This window comes from Pezoporus flaviventris, unplaced genomic scaffold (genome assembly GCF_033815535.1).
Source record: "Pezoporus flaviventris isolate CSIRO_AGI_PZ_B2104156 unplaced genomic scaffold, CSIRO_AGI_Pfla_v1 ptg000071l, whole genome shotgun sequence".
Lineage (NCBI taxonomy): Eukaryota > Metazoa > Chordata > Aves > Psittaciformes > Psittacidae > Pezoporus > Pezoporus flaviventris.
Window position 1 is genome coordinate 2,286,373 of NW_026892619.1, and position 16,227 is coordinate 2,302,599.

Here is a 16,227-nt window from a genome sequence, read left to right on the forward strand (position 1 = left end):
GGTTTAGTTTGGCTTTTACTGGAAAAGACATTAAATTAATAACACTTAAAACGGATTTAACTGCCCTGTTGCCAAAGTGCATCACTTCAGAAAGCCCAGCAGTGTCTTCACTCCTCCTGCCCCTCCTCTCGGCAGGCACCCGCCTCAGCTTGTCTGCTGTTCCTTTGGGAGGGGAGGAGGCTGCAAACAACCCCTTTCCAATAGTGCAAATAACGGGGTACAGGGGGGGGATGGACAACAAACAGGCAGCGGGTGAAGGCTCCGGCCCCCCATGCAGGGCAAGCATCGGTGGGAGGGGAAGTGGTTTGGTTCTTCCCAAGGCCCTGAGCCATCGGTGCAGCGGCTGTAGGCTGGGTCCAGGGGTGCTGTGGTCATAGGAGGGATCACCAGAGGCTCCTTGTTCCCCTTTAGAGCAGAGCCAGCACATCCCAGCCTGCGCTGGGGCCATTGGGGCCATGGGGTTCAAGGGGATGCCAATGGCTGGGGTGGCCACGTTCCTGCTGGCTCTCGATGGCAGCTCCTAAACCCTGGGCTTCACGTCCCAAAGCCCGTGGGGCTCAGGCCTGGTGCTGTCGTGGCAGGGGGAGGTGAGCGCTGGCCAAGGCTGCTGCAGTGCTCCCCACTGTTAAGGCTTTTGATTCCTCGAGGTCAGGAGCTACGAGGGTCCTCGCTCAGCCCTGAGCCCTGCTCTGCTTTGGTGCTAGGGGTTAATGGGGTAACGCAGGAGGTGCCAGGGGTCAAGTCCCACTTCAGGTGCTGGGGGCGAGCAGGAGTGGTTTCCTTGGATGCTTTTATCCCTCTGCCCTTACCCTAAATGGGGGAAACCCATCCTTAATGTCCAGGGAGCAGCAAGCCCTTTGGGGAGCAGCATGCGGGACACAGCAGAGGAGGAGAATCCGGACTTCCCCGGTGGGTGAATTGGATCTAAGAAGGCAAAAGGAGAAGGCAGGAATGGCTGCAGCGGGGCAGGCCAATGCAGCCAGCGCCTACCAGCAAGAGAACAGGGGAGGTGAGGAGCACAGGCCACGTGTATTCCATATCCACAGGTGGATTGCACCCATGGGAATGCGGGTGCTGCCGTCCTTATCTTCCGCAGCAGTGCTTTATTGGGTCTCCTTCTGTCTGATAGTGCTTATGGGCAGGGGAAGAGGAGCCAAAGGTGCTGACACCCACCCTCCTGCCTGTAAATAAGGCCAATGTCCTCCGAGGTGTCCTAGGAAATCAGGGAGGAATGGGGGGGGTGACTTACATCAAGTGGCCACAAGAGCCCAGGGGTGGTCACTGGCTCCCTGGCAGAGGCTGATCCAATGTAATGCCTTGGGTCTGGTAGATCTCCTTCAGGACCAGCAGAACGGTGTCCTCTGACTCCCTGCATGAGGAGGAGGAGGAGGAGATGGGAGTTAGGAGGGGCATGGATGTGTGCTGGGAATTGCCCTCTGATACAGGACATCCTCTGCTGTCAGGATGCCTCTGCTGGTTATGGGGTAGTGCAGTGCCCAGCACGTGCAAGGAGAACTGGTCTTCCTCTACCCCTCCCCGCTCGCTCTGTCTGCATTAGAGGCAGGAGAGCGTCTTGATGACTCAGTTAAGGCTTTCCTTACAACGTTGGCTTTAAAAGGGAGGGCACTCTGCTTCCATCAGCCCGGGAATGTGAACCTTGGGCCTTACCAATAGCACAGGTGCCCTTGCAGTGCAAACAGGTACTCATTGAAGCTCTCTATTGGCTTCTCCTGCAGCACGTAGTCGATGCGGTTCCCCCCGTTCAGCCTCCCCACGTTAATGGGGGAGGCCTCTTCCTTCACTGCTGGGGGGGGCTCCTCTGCCTTTGTGTCTGAAGGAAACAAACAGCAATGTGGTTCAGCCACAGGGCCCCAGCAGCCTGCTCCAAGGGCCGGTCCCAGCACTGCATCCTGCTCCATGGGTCTGTCATAGCCCTGCATCCCTCCATGTGCAGGTCCCACCCCTGCATCCCTCCATGGGTGGTTTTCAGCCCTGCATCCCTCCATGGGCAGATCCCAGCCCTGCATCCCTCCATGGGCAGATCCCAGCCCTGCATCCCTCCATGGGCAGATCCCACCCCTGCATCTCTCCATGTGCAGGTCCCAGCCCTGCATCCCTCCATGGGCAGATCCCACCCCTGCATCCCTCCATGGGCAGATCCCACCCCTGCATCCCTCCATGGGTGGGTTCCACCCCTGCATCCCTCCATGGGCAGATCCCACCCCTGCATCCCTCCATGGGTGGGTTCCACCCCTGCATCCCTCCATGGGCAGGTCCCAGCTCTGCATCCCTCCATGGGCAGATCCCAGCCCTGCATCCCTCCATGTGCAGATCCCAGCCCTGCATCCCTCCATGTGCAGATCTCAGCCCTGCATCCCTCCATGGGCAGGTCCCAGCCCTGCATCCCTCCATGGGCGGGTTCCACCCCTGCATCCCTCCATGTGCAGGTCCCAGCCCTGCATCCCTCCATGTGCAGATCCCAGCCCTGCATCCCTCCATGTGCAGATCCCACCCCTGCATCCCTCCATGGGTGGTTTTCAGCCCTGCATCCCTCCATGGGCAGATCCCAGCCCTGCATCCCTCCATGGGCAGATCCCAGCCCTGCATCCCTCCATGGGCAGATCCCACCCCTGCATCCCTCCATGGGCAGATCCCACCCCTGCATCCCTCCATGGGTGGGTTCCACCCCTGCATCCCTCCATGGGCAGATCCCACCCCTGCATCCCTCCATGGGTGGGTTCCACCCCTGCATCCCTCCATGGGCAGGTCCCAGCTCTGCATCCCTCCATGGGCAGATCCCACCCCTGCATCCCTCCATGGGCAGATCCCACCTCTGCATCCCTCCATGGGCAGGTCCCAGCCCTGCATCCCTCCATGTGCAGATCCCACCCCTGCATCCCTCCATGGGTGGGTTCCACCCCTGCATCCCTTCATGTGCAGGTCCCAGCCCTGCATCCCTCCATGTGCAGATCCCAGCCCTGCATCCCTCCATGGGCAGATCCCACCCCTGCATCCCTCCATGTGCAGGTCCCATCACTGCATTCCCAGTACCCACCTGGCTGCTTCTCTGTGCTGGCCTCTGCCTCTGCTTCCCCTTCAGCACTCGCTGCCTCCAGTGCCGGCAGCGGGGCGCGGGTGAAGGACTGCCAGGCCACCCGCAGGGACCCCAGGAGGTTGTTCTTCAGGTCCACGCTCATGCGAGTGAGCCCTTCCTTCAGCTCTGCAAGGCAGGAGGGCATGGGGTCAGGCCGGGGCTGTTCCCAGGGGAAAGGGGAGCAGGGGTTCTCCTTCCCCCTACCCAAGTGCATCCTCTTCCTGCCCTTGTGGTGGGGCAGCAGCATGGGCTCAAACTCCACATCGGGGACGATCATGGGCTCTATCCTGTACGCCACCGGGTCGAACTGCACGAGGAGGAGGAAGGACAGTGAGGGGTGCTGCACTCCCCTCCCGCTGGCAAGCTCTGGTGCTGATACCTACGGGGTGGAAGATGTTGAAGAAGCCTTTGCAGGTGGGCAGGCTGTAGTCGGGGTTGATCCGCTTCACTCCTCGCACCGTGAGGAACATCCCGATGGGGGAGCCGAAGGCAAAGAAGATGCTGGGTTTGTAGTTCAGCTGAGGGTAGTTTGCCGACACCTGAGATGGGGAGATGGGGGTGTTTCAGGACACAAGCTCCACGCTGGTGGGTGACAAGCACCTCGTCGGGGCAGGCAGAGCGCGGTGCGGAGGTACCTGGCCTAAGCCAATGTCCCGGTATTGGCAATTCCTGCCTTCATCTGTGTGATGTGGGCTGGGCTGGGCTGGGGACCTGTGCTCCTTGTGCTGGGGAGCTGCTGAGCTCTGCTCCTGCAGTGAGAAACCCCCAAGTGCAGCTCCTGCAGTGAGCCCATGGGCAGGAACACGAGGCAGCATCGTGCTCCGGCTCCATGCCCTACCCCACCAAGTCCTCCTGCTCTGTTATCACCCTTAGGATAAAGCGATCCTGCAGCAGTAACACCAGTGTAACACACAGGAGCTGCAACGTCACCACAGCCAAACACGAGCCCATGAGAGCAAGGGTGGCCAGGGATGGGGAAGCTGGGATGCTTGGACCCGGATGAACACAAACCTGCGTCTCCCTCTTGGAGCTGATGTAATGAAGTATCTTCATTCTTGGTCCTAAGGGAATTCCCATTTCTTTCAGGTTTGCCTCTGTGCACAAGAACTGGAAAACAAGGAAGCCAGGTATGAGCACAGGAGCAGGGCTGGTGTGTGCTGGGTACTGGGTACCAGGAAGATGCGCAATGGGTGGGAGTGGGCAGGAAAGCAAAGAGGAAACCCAAGAGGCACCAAAGGGGATTGCTCCTCACCAGTGCTTGCCCGTCCATCTTCTCCTTCTCAAAGACCTCACAGTATTCCCACAGCCCCAGCTCCTTCAGGATTTCTTTTACATCCTCCACACCCCTGCTGCTTGCTGCTGTCCTGGCCCCCTGTGAACAGAGCCATCAGAGATCAGGCTCCGTGCTCCCTCTGCCTTTCGGATTGCGTCCCCTTCCCAAGCAGCAGGAGCTTGGTTGGGTGATGCTGCCCGGGAGCCTTCGTACCTCTTGGTGCTCATCCTCCTCAGGAGCAGCCTTCTGGTTCGTCAGGAGATCAAACAAAATGAGGGACCCTGGAAACCAGGGCAGAGCATCAGCACCTGGGCAGGGAAAAGCCCCCATCCACACCCTCGGGGTGCTCCCAGCAGCTCCCTCGGGTGAGCCCCCTTACCCAAGCTGTGCCCCGCGATGGAGACCCCCCCTTTGAAGAGCGGGTTCCTCTGCAGGAAGAGCTGGTAGAGGCGGTTCATTTCGGATGCCACCGTGTCCACGATGGTCTGGCAATAGGTGGAGCTGTTGTAGAAGAAAACGTCCAGGATGGTGTCGTTGATGAAGTGACGCAGGCGATTGATGCTGGGCAGCGTGATCCGCTCCAGGTCCCTGTGGGGAGGAAGAGGGAGGTGCAAAGGGGGCCACCGCGGTCCTAAAGCAAAGTGCAAGCTCAGAAAGGGATCGTCACCATCTCAAAGGGCAGGGTCTGGAGCACGGGGGGTGATGGGGAACAGCTGAGGGACCTGGGGGGGGTCAGATGGAGAAGAGAAGGCTCAGGGGGGACCTGATGGCTGCCTACAACTGCGTGACAGGAGGATGGAGCAAGGAGGGGCTGGGCTCTGCTCCCAAGGGATGGGACAAGAGGAAACGGCCTCAAGCTGCCCCAGGGCAGGTTTAGATGGAGCTGAGGACCAGTTCCTTCCCCAAAGGATGCTCAGGCATTGGAACAGGCTGCCCAGGGCAGGGCTGCAGTCACTGTCCCTGCAAGCGATCACACCCCCTCAGTGCCATGGGTCAGTGGTGGCCTTGGCAGTGCTGGGGTGCCAACGGGACTCGGTGATCTCCTTCCCACCCTGGTTCATTCCATGCCTCTACCGAGCATCCTGCTTCCCCTTCAGGGACCACCCGAAGGAGCCAAGGAGGAGGCGATGCTGGGACACTCACACGTCCACGCCGGTGGAGTGCAGGGAGCTGTGCCAGTTGACGGGCAGGAACTCCACGCGCCCGATGTGCTGCTGCTCCTGGGCTCTCTTGAAGTGAGCCTGCAGCATGCTGAGGGAAACGCTCCTGAAGTCGTTCACTGCAGGAAGAGCAGCGAGCCCTCACCCAGGGAAGGCTCCGGGACGAGCCGCAGCCGCAGGGCTCAATGCAACGGAAGGGAAGATCAGGCCCAAGGGTCTTTCATCTGCTGCCCTAAGACCTTAACCGAGGGAAGGCCCCATGTCCTTCCATGTGGGGTTACCAGAACCCCACCTGGAACCCGGTTCCCATCTGGAACAAGGCTCCCTTCCACGTGGGCAAGACTTTGGCCCAGCAGCAGGATAAGGAAGGTGCTTTAAAGAGTTTAAACCCAAGGAAGCTGTTGTGAGGATGTGTTAGAAAGGGAATCCTAAGGGGGGGGGGGGGGGGGATGAACTGGGAATGACTCAGTTCTGAGACAGAAACAGGGATTTCCTTCCTTTCATGGGGTCTTGAGAAGGGGTTCATGGATGAACACACGGAACGGATGGCGTTAGAGCAGCGGTGTGTTTTATAGGAACCAGAGACTGAACACCTCGGCTCCTTTGATCCTTACAAGTCAAATCATGCCAGGCTCCCAGGCAGTTTCAGGAGCACCCCTCCTGCAGGACCGAGGCGCTCTAACACTGAACAGGTCAGACCAGAGTTACCTGGTTTAGCACCCAGCTCCAGGGCTGAGCAGCAGAGGATGCTCGGAGCCGGATGCGAGCCCAGGAGCCCTTCTTGGTGCTCCCCACTGCAGCCAGCTCATTCAGCTGAGCACCGGGGGGGGGGAAAGAGGGCTGTGAATGCACCCCGAGAGCGTTCTGTGTGGTCCACACGGATGAGGGCTCAGCACCTGCACCCAGAGCAACGCGTGGGACACGCACCCATCCGGATCTGCACCTACCGCACTGGACGATGCTCCTGAAGCGGATGTCGCAGGCGGGCCCGATCCCGTGCACCACGAACACCAAGTGATCGATCTGCAGCGGCTCCCCTGCGGGGAGAAGAGCAATTCCCCTTGTCCTGTCCCCACATCCCTTGTCCAAAGCCCCTCTCCCCGTTTCCTGCCGCGCTGGAGCTGCTCTAAGGGCTCCCTGGAGCGCGTTTGCTCCCTGTTCCTGACCCGTTTGTCCTGCTCCATTCACCCTGGGACAAGAGGAGAGCAGAGGAAGGCAAAGCAACTCATCCCTTCCATCACCATCCTCACAGCTCATTCCCACCCGGTGCAAGGAGGGGGCTGGGACCATCCTCCCCGTGCTCAGCAGTGGCACAGGTGGAGTTCTGTGCGGTTCCCTGTCTCCCACACGCTTTAGGTTACAAACCTGCTTCCCTGATGGCATGCGTGCATGGAAATGAAGGGGTTAGACTGGAATAACTGCTTGTCCTCCCCTTGGGAACACATCCTGGTGCCTCAGTGGGAATCCTAATGGCACAGAGCTGACACAGCTCCCAAGGCAGGGAGAGCACGGGCTCCAGAACGTAGGAGATAACCCCTGTGTCCCTCCATGGGAAGAACCTCCCCTCCTTTACAAACACACCCCAAGGCCTCAGGCATTTCCAGGCACTGCTCTGCTTCCCTGAGCTGGAATCACAACCCCTTCTCCCTGTGTGCCCGCTGCCTCTGCCCAGCAGTTCCACTGCAGGCTCTGGTGCTGGGAAGGCTCCTGCTTCACGGATCACGGGAGCCTTGTGCCAGGCTCTTTGAGCCACCGGGTTGGGAAAGGCTTTGGATGGGAGGGAGAAGGGAGCTCACCACTGGGGATCTCAGCAGCGATGTTTTCCACTCCTCTCTTCACAGTCCGAGGTCGACCTTGCTCTGTAGGAGTCGAGCCCCAGTCGTCGGAGGGGGCAGCGGGGTGGTAGTGCACCATCAGCTGGGGAACAAGAGCCCGTCACTGAGCTGCCCCGTGGCCGAGAGGAGGGGATGCTCTGGTAGGTGACACGGGCAAGGGAAGGGAATGATGGGGCAGAGGTGGGGAAAAGAAGCAGCTTAAAGCCACAGCACGAAGCCAGCATGGGGCAACAACGGGGATGTCCTTACTGGTCCACACAGGGAGGTTGTGAATGCTCCATCCCTGGCAGTGTTCAAGGCCAGCTTGGAGGAGATGGTTTAGTGTGAGGTGTCCCTGCCCATGGCAGGGGGGTGGAACTGGATGATCTTAAGGTCCTTTCCAACCCGAGCTATTCTATGAAGACCATGAGTCAAGGGCAACTCGGAGCAACCCGCTCCAGTGGAGCTTTAAGGTCCCTTCCAACCCAAACCACGCAGTGCTTCTGTGATCACCAGGCCCCTCCTCACCTTTGGGTTGTGCAGGATAATGATTTCCCTGCTAGGGGACTCCAGTTTCTTCTTCCACTCATCCTGGGTCACGGCAATCATGTAAGCTTCCTATGGAAAAGAACACCTGGGAGTCAGCTGAGAGCATTCCCATGGGTATTCCAGCACTTGGGATACTCCCCACCCGTTTTATGGCGTTTCTTATCAACACACATTGCGAAAGAGGCAGAGGAATCAGCAACGGGGGCACCTGCGAATCCCCTGCTAGGCGGCTTCCAAGAAGCCAACAGCAGCAGCAGGCTTCCAGAGCCATTTAGATTTGCATTGTTTGGTCCATCAGAACAGACGTTATTGCAAAGATGTGTATTTTTATACCTATACATATGTAGAGATGTGTATATATATGATGTGTGTATATATATGAGATGTATATACATCATATATATCAGATTTCCAGATCCATTTAGCTTTTCATTGTTTGGTCCATCACAATAGACATTATTGCAAAGATGTATACTTTTATACCTATACATACGTAGAGATGTATATATATGATGTATGTATATATGTGTGTATATATATGAGATGTATATATGTATAGATATGTATATATATGAGATGTATATACATATGATGTATATATAAATGTGTGTATATATCTGAGATGTATATACATATGTTGTGTGTATATATGTGTATATATGAGATGTACATACATATGATGTGCGTGTATATATGTGTATATGAGATGTATATACATATGACGTGTATATATGTGTATATATATCTGAGATGTATATACATATGATGTGTGTATATATATGCATGTATATATATCTGAGATGTATATACATATGATGTGTGTATATATTTGTATATATATCTGAGATGTATATACATATGAGGTGTGTGTATATATGTGTATATATATATCTGAGATGTATATACATATGATGTGTGTGTATATATGTGTATATATATCCGAGATGTATATACATATGATGTGTGTGTATATGTGTATATATATCTGAGATGTATATACATATGTTGTGTGTGTATATATGAGATGTACATACATATGATGTGTGTGTATATATGTGTATATGAGATGTATATACATATGACGTGTATATATGTGTATATATGAGATGTATATACATATGATGTGTATATATATGCATGTATATATATATCTGAGATGTATATACATATGATGTGTGTATATATGTATATATATCTGAGATGTATATACATGCACAGCTATATCTTTCCAAAGCCTCCAAAGCCACACTGTGCTCAGTGGGTTTCTCCTTTGGCTTGGCTGTGATTGCGGCGAGGATGATCCTTCCCAGTGAAGGGTCCATGTGGAGCCGGGGCAGGAGAACCCGGAGCAAAGCTGCAAGCTTGGAACGTGCAGCAGGAGGATGAGTCCTGGCTGGGGAGGGCAGGGGAAGGGGAGCAGCAGCCTGGCAGGGAGCTGGTGGCAGCGCTGGCGGTTGCAGTAATCGGCTGCGGAAAGGCCGTGCCAAAGCCTCTTTCAAGTTCATGTCCTCAGGCGTGGCTGTGGTGCCAGTCACCCCGTGGGGAGTTTGGGACATCAAGGCCAGCACTGGGACAGCTTCCAGTGTCTGAAGGGGGCTATAGGGAGGCTGGAGAGGGGCTCTTCATCAGGGGCTGGATAGGACAAGGGGTGATGGGTTCAGACTGAAACAGGGGGAGTTAAGAAGCTCTTTACGTGAGGATGCCCAGAGAAGGGGTGAATGCTCCATCCCTGGCAGTACAGAGCCTTGGGTGACACGGTCTAGTGCGAGGCATCCCTGCCCACGGCAAGGGGTTGGAACCGGATGCTCTTAAGCTCCTTTTCCACGCCAACCCATTCGGATCCGATGACAAGACGGATGCTACGAGGAAGAGGCTTCGTTACCTCCAGTTCTTGGCTGAAGGTCTCCGAGTAGGGAATATACTTGTTGTCCTTGTCTCCCTTGTAAAACCACGTGCAGCGGCGCACCTCGGCCGCCTCCTCCTCCCAGTACACCGCGACGCGCTGCCGCGGCTTGAGGTGCACGTCGTACCTCCCGCCCGACGTCGGGACAACCACGTCTTCCTTGTCTTTCCCTGCAGGAACCGGGGCACACGAGGAGCAGAAAGGCACCTATCGGACTGTGTGTCATATATACACCTATACATAGGTATGTATATATATGTATGTGCCATAGCACAGCACAGGGACCAAACTGGGACATCTGTGAGCAGCACACACGAGCATGCAGGAGCAATGGCTGTAGACACTAAGGCTCTCTGTGCCCATCACAGAGAACAGCATCAGTGTCAGAAGGTAAGAAGAAGGCATTAAGCTACAACAGTCTTCCTACAGGAAAACATGGAACTGTGGCCCTGGGAAGGGGGATGCTTCACGGTGGAGTGCAGGGCTCCAGCCTCAAGCCTTTCCCCTCTAAAACTCCGCACAGATCCCAGCACAGACTCCCAATTCCATGAGTTCTGCTGCCTGCGGGCCCGTACCAGGCTGTGCCCGGCTCAGCCTCTAATCCAGAGCATCCCCAGGGAAGGAGGCCGGGAGCAGGGGATGCAGCGACGCTTTGAGGTGGGTGATGTCTGCTGGCACAAAGGGCCTCATGGCAAGCGATGCTGCTTGGAGCAGACCCCGGTGCCGGCACAAACCCACCGAGGAGCAAGGCAGAGCACCCATCACACGAGGAAAATCCCCCCTGGGCCCACCCCGCAGTGCTCTCCCATCACAGCTTTGCAGCGATTTGATGTATAATTCAGAGCATCACTCGCGTGAATGAGGTCACACCATTCAGTGCGGCCACCGCGTCGTTATTCACGCGTTTCCAGCAACAGGAGTAGGCACGCTGCCAGAAAACAAGTCCCAGTTTAAAATTCCCCAAGGGAACAACGCAGCATCCCGCTTGGAAAGCATGGAATTGCGCTGGGAATCTCTGGACACACACACACACACACACACACCCCAGTCACCACCGACCAGGCCAGGTCCATGCAATGGTTTTTAAGCGCAAGCACCCGACGGGCAGCGATGGGAGCGGGACGGATGGAGCCGTGCCCGCTGTGTGTGTCCCCCCTTCCCCGTCGTCACCCCCGTACCTGCTCCGTGCGCCTCCTCCAGGCGCGCCGAGTCCTGGGCGCTGAACGGGACCCAGCGCTCCCTCCCGTCCGTGACCTTGCAATAGAACCAGTGCGGAGCCACCGCCTCGTAGCCGCCCGCCGCCTCCGGCTCCGCGCTGCCCGGCGGGGGCTGCGCCTCTTGCGGCTCCCGGGCGGCCATGGCGCGGGGATGGGCACCGGGCTCCGCTCGCAGCCCGCACCCGGCACCGCAGCCCGGACGCTGCTCGCTCCCTACCCCAAACCCAAGCCCCTGTCCCTGCCCCTGCCCTGCGCACACGCGGGGCCGGGCGGCGCTGCCCGCACCGCGGCTGCCGGTACCGAGGCAGCGCAGGCCCCGCTCTGGGCACCGAGACCGCCCAGGCCGGGGCGGTGCTGCCGGCGCTGCCCGCCCCGCACGGTGCCGTCATCAGGGGGGCGGGAGGGGCAAGCGGAGGGACCCTGCCTGCAACGCTGCCCGCAACACCTGCCCGTAACCCTGCCTGCAACCCTGCCCTGCAACCCTTCCTGCAACCCTGCCTGTAGCCCCTGCCCGCACCCCTGCCCTCACCCCTGCCTGCAACCCTTCCTGCAACGCTGCCCGCAACCCCTGCCCGCAACCCTGCCTGCAGCCCCTTCCTGCAACCCTGCCTGCTGCCTGTAGCCCCTGCCCGCACCCCTGCCTGCAACCCTGCCTGCAATCCCTGCCTGCAGCTCCCGCCCGCAACCCTGCCTGCAGACCTTGCCCACAACCCTGCCTGCAGCCCCTTCCTGCAACCCTGCCTGCAGCCCCTGCCCACAACCCTGCCTGCTGCCTGTAGCCCCTGCCCGCACCCCTGCCCGCACCCCTGCCTGCAACCCCTGCCCGCAGCCCCTGCCCGCAGCCCTGCCTGCAACCCTTCCTGCAGCCCTTGCCTGCAAGCCTGCCTGCAGACCCTGCCCGCAACCCTGCCTGCAACCCCTGCCTGCAATTCCCACCCAGAACCCCTGCCTGCTCCCTGCAGCCCCTGCCCGCAACCCTTACCTGCTGCCTGCAGCCCCTGCCTGCTATTCCCACCCAGAACTCCTGCCTACAACCCCTGCCCCCTGCCTGCAATTCCCACCCATGACCCTGTCTGCAACCCCTGCCCAGTGCCCACAACCCTGCCTGCAGCCCTGCCCACAGCCGCAGCCCTGGCAGCAGCCAGAGCAGGTCCATGCCCAAACGCGGTGCCAGGCAGGCAATGCTGGCGCTAATCAGGACTCCCTGAGCCTTGACTTGGTGCTGATGGTTCCACCGCCGAGCCACTGCCTCCTGTGCACGCTGGGGGCAAGCACTGGGGCACGGGGTGCCCTGCGGCTGCAACCACGAGACTCTGAGCTCATGTTTGCCTCCCGATCCTTCCGTGCCCTTTGGGCCTTCATGGGCATTGAGAAACCCTCTCCAGTGACGTGTGTTGCTCCTAGGAGCAAGAGGCAGAAGAAGAGCTTGGTTCCTGCAGAGAGGAGCTGGTGATGGGCGGGATGCTGCAAGGCAAACCAGGAATCACCATCCCGGCGCTCACCTCTGCCACAGCCACCCCTGAAGTGCCCAAGGTCTGCAGCTGATCCCTGCTCTTTGGCTCAGCTCTACCTGCCCAAGGACCAGACCCAGGCCTGTCTCCTTGCAGAGCAACGCTGGTTGTAGGGATGGTAACTGCTCTTTCAGGTTATAGAGATGGTAACTGCCATTTCAGGTTATTGGTAACTGTCATTTCAGGTTATAGAGATGGTAACTGCCATTTCAGGTTATTGGTAACTGCCATTTCAGGTTATAGAGATGGTAACTGCCATTTCAGGTTATTGGTAACTGCCATTTCAGGTTATAGAGATGGTAACTGCTATCTCAGGTTATAGACATAGTAACTGCCATTTCAGGTTATTGGTAACTGCCATTTCAGGTTATTGGTAACTGCCATTTCAGGTTACAGGGATGGTAACTGCTATCTCAGGTTATAGAGATGGTAACTGCCATTTCAGGTTATTGGTAACTGCCATTTCAGGTTATTGGTAACTGCCATTTCAGGTTATTGGTAACTGCTATTTCAGGTTATAGAGATGGTAACTGCCATTTCAGGTTATTGGTAACTGCCATTTCAGGTTATTGGTAACTGCCATTTCAGGTTATAGAGATGGTAACTGCCATTTCAGGTTATTGGTAACTGCCATTTCAGGTTATAGAGATGGTAACTGCCATTTCAGGTTATTGGTAACTGCCATTTCAGGTTATAGAGATGGTAACTGCCATTTCAGGTTATTGGTAACTGCTATTTCAGGTTATAGAGATGGTAACTGCCATTTCAGGTTATTGGTAACTGCCATTTCAGGTTATTGGTAACTGCCATTTCAGGTTACAGGGATGGTAACTGCTATCTCAGGTTATAGAGATGGTAACTGCTATCTCAGGTTATAGAGATGGTAACTGCTATCTCAGGTTATAGACATAGTAACTGCCATTTCAGGTTATAGACATGGTAACTGCCATTTCAGGTTATTGGTAACTGCTCTTTCAGGTTATAGACATGGTAACTGCTATCTCAGGTTATAGACATAGTAACTGCCATTTCAGGTTATTGGTAACTGCTATTTCAGGTTATAGAGATGGTAACTGCCATTTCAGGTTATAGACATGCCATTTCAGGTTATTGGTAACTGCTGTTTCAGGTTATAGAGATGGTAACTGCCATTTCAGGTTATAGACATGCCATTTCAGGTTATTGGTAACTGCCATTTCAGGTTATAGAGATGGTAACTGCCATTTCAGGTTATAGACATGCCATTTCAGGTTACTGGTAACTGCTGTCTCAGGTTATAGACATGGTAACTGCCATTTCAGGTTATAGACATGCCATTTCAGGTTATTGGTAACTGCTATTTCAGGTTATAGAGATGGTAACTGCCATTTCAGGTTACAGAGATGGTAACTGCTATCTCAGGTTATAGAGATGGTAACTGCCATTTCAGGTTATTGGTAACTGCCATTTCAGGTTATAGACATGCCATTTCAGGTTATTGGTAACTGCCATTTCAGGTTATAGAGATGGTAACTGCCATTTCAGGTTATTGGTAACTGCCATTTCAGGTTATAGAGATGGTAACTGCCATTTCAGGTTACTGGTAACTGCTATCTCAGGTTATAGAGATGGTAACTGCTATCTCAGGTTATAGACATGCCATTTCAGGTTATTGGTAACTGCCATTTCAGGTTATAGAGATGGTAACTGCCATTTCAGGTTATTGGTAACTGCCATTTCAGGTTATAGAGATGGTAACTGCCATTTCAGGTTACTGGTAACTGCTATCTCAGGTTATAGAGATGGTAACTGCTATCTCAGGTTATAGACATGCCATTTCAGGTTATTGGTAACTGCCATTTCAGGTTATAGAGATGGTAACTGCCATTTCAGGTTACTGGTAACTGCTATCTCAGGTTATAGACATGGTAACTGCCATTTCAGGTTACTGGTAACTGCTATCTCAGGTTATAGACATGGTAACTGCCATTTCAGGTTACTGGTAACTGCTCTTTCAGGTTATAGACATGGTAATTGCCATTTCAGGTTACTGGTAACTGCTATTTCAGGTTCTAGAGATGGTAACTGCTCTTTCAGGTTATAGAAATGGTAACTGCACTTTCAGGTTATTGGTAACTGCTATTTCAGGTTCTAGAGATGCTAACTGCTATTTCAAGTTATTGGTAACTGCTATTTCAGGTTATTGGTAACTGCTATTTCAGGTTATTGGTAACTGCTATTTCAGGTTATTGGTAACTGCTATTTCAGGTTATTGGTAACTGCTATTTCAGGTTATTGGTAACTGCTATTTCAGGTTATTGGTAACTGCTATTTCAGGTTCTAGAGATGGTAACTGCCATTTCAGCCCACTCCTCAATGTGCTTTTAACTGGAGGTTTACATAACCCTCTGCCCACACGCAGGAACTTCAGCTCCGGAAGAGGAAATCTCTACAGGAATCTGTTACCTCCATAGGTTCAGCACTAGAAGAGCAGGGAAGGAGCCCTCCTCCTCCTCCTCCTCCTCCTCCCGGGCTCTGCCTTGCTGGAATGCCACACATGGACTTCCAGCTCTCCTGGTGATAAAGGCATCATCGCTCTTACCACGTCTCCACAGCAGGAAACCTTTGTCCCAGACCACAGAGCACTGGTGATGCAGCAGCTGAGCACGGGGTTTGGAATCTCTCCTAACTGACTGCATTGCAGGGCCCACACTCCTTATGCAGCTGAACCTCCCTACTCCTTTCCCTGGCAGCTGATAGGGGAAGGAAACGAGTCCCGGAGCAAAGAGGATGCAATAAGCAATGCAGGTTTGCTCCTGATGGGATTCTTGCTCCTGAAACACACACAGAAAGGGAAGGTGCAGCCAGCTCCTTGCATCCCAGGCTGCCCCAAGCTGGCTGCAGGCAGTGATTTGCTGCTAATGCCACATCCTCTAGGAAGCTGCAGGACTGTCCCGGAGGAGTCACTCTGCACTGATGGATTTTGCTTTCCCTGGTGAAACAGGACTTGCACCACCTCTTGCCACAGCACATTCCAGGCTTTTTTTTTTGGCTGATCCTGCCCAAAGGGAACCCAAAGCCTCGATTTCAACAGCTCCACCAACCAAATATAGCACCGCATGTGGTAAGAGGAGGGGAAATTGCTCCCCAGAGCACAGATGCTCCATCGCTACCACACAAACCAAACCCAAAGCACAGATTCATTCCTGGCTGCTGCCTTTATCGGGGAAAGAATGGCATTCCCTGGGGTTGAACCACTGCCTTCCATGAGCTCTGCGAATCAGGGCAGTGATTTGCACCTCCAGTACAGCCACTCCGACGTCCTGTTCTCGGCCTGCCAAGAGGATGGAATCAAATCGCATCCCGGGACACTCGTCTCCCCCTTGGCTCACCTCATCCCTGCAGGCTGACAGCCACATGTGCTCCCAGACACATCCAACGAGCTGCAAAGGTCAGTCCCGTGCACGCAGCCCCGGCTGGGACTGACGTGGGATCCACCAGGGTGCCTTGAGGACACGGGCTGGCCATCAGAGCCAAAGGGTGATGGCTCCTGGAGCACCAGTGGACCCCAAAGCAGGCACTCCGAGAGGGAACGCGGCCACAGAGACAGCCTGGCTGGTGCTCGGTCTGAGTTGCACAACCTCCCCATAGGGTCCTATTAAAGAGCAGAGACCTTGAGACACCCTAATTACAAAACAACATTCAAAAGGTGTCAGGGTTTATTATC

General features: G+C 55.2%; 1 protein-coding gene across 1 annotated transcript; it reads right to left on the reverse strand.

The window, feature by feature from the left end:
- Nucleotides 1–1,047: 1,047 nt before the first annotated feature.
- Nucleotides 1,048–11,217, reverse strand: DDHD2 (DDHD domain containing 2). The gene is made up of 17 exons (XM_061472516.1): nt 10,972–11,217; nt 9,773–9,963; nt 7,870–7,959; nt 7,324–7,444; nt 6,475–6,564; nt 5,511–5,646; nt 4,747–4,955; nt 4,581–4,648; nt 4,347–4,466; nt 4,106–4,201; nt 3,730–3,843; nt 3,478–3,633; nt 3,299–3,401; nt 3,056–3,220; nt 1,669–1,831; nt 1,250–1,369; nt 1,048–1,181 (listed from the first exon to the last, which is right to left on the reverse strand). The coding sequence occupies exons 1-16, from the start codon at nt 11,150–11,152 to the stop codon at nt 1,279–1,281; spliced, it is 2,094 nt and encodes a 697-aa protein (XP_061328500.1). The 5' UTR covers nt 11,153–11,217; the 3' UTR covers nt 1,048–1,181; nt 1,250–1,278.
- Nucleotides 11,218–16,227: the final 5,010 nt, after the last annotated feature.

Coding starts and splice junctions, on each gene's coding strand:
- DDHD2 (XM_061472516.1), bottom strand. CDS start 11,152: ATGGCCGCCCGGGAGCCGCAAGAGGCGCAGCCCCCGCCGGGCAGCGCG. Junction 7,445..7,869: donor TTATCCTGCACAACCCAAAG/GTGAGGAGGGGC, acceptor CTTGTTCCCCAG/CTGATGGTGCACTACCACCC. Junction 3,402..3,477: donor TCTTCAACATCTTCCACCCC/GTAGGTATCAGC, acceptor CTCCTCGTGCAG/TTCGACCCGGTGGCGTACAG.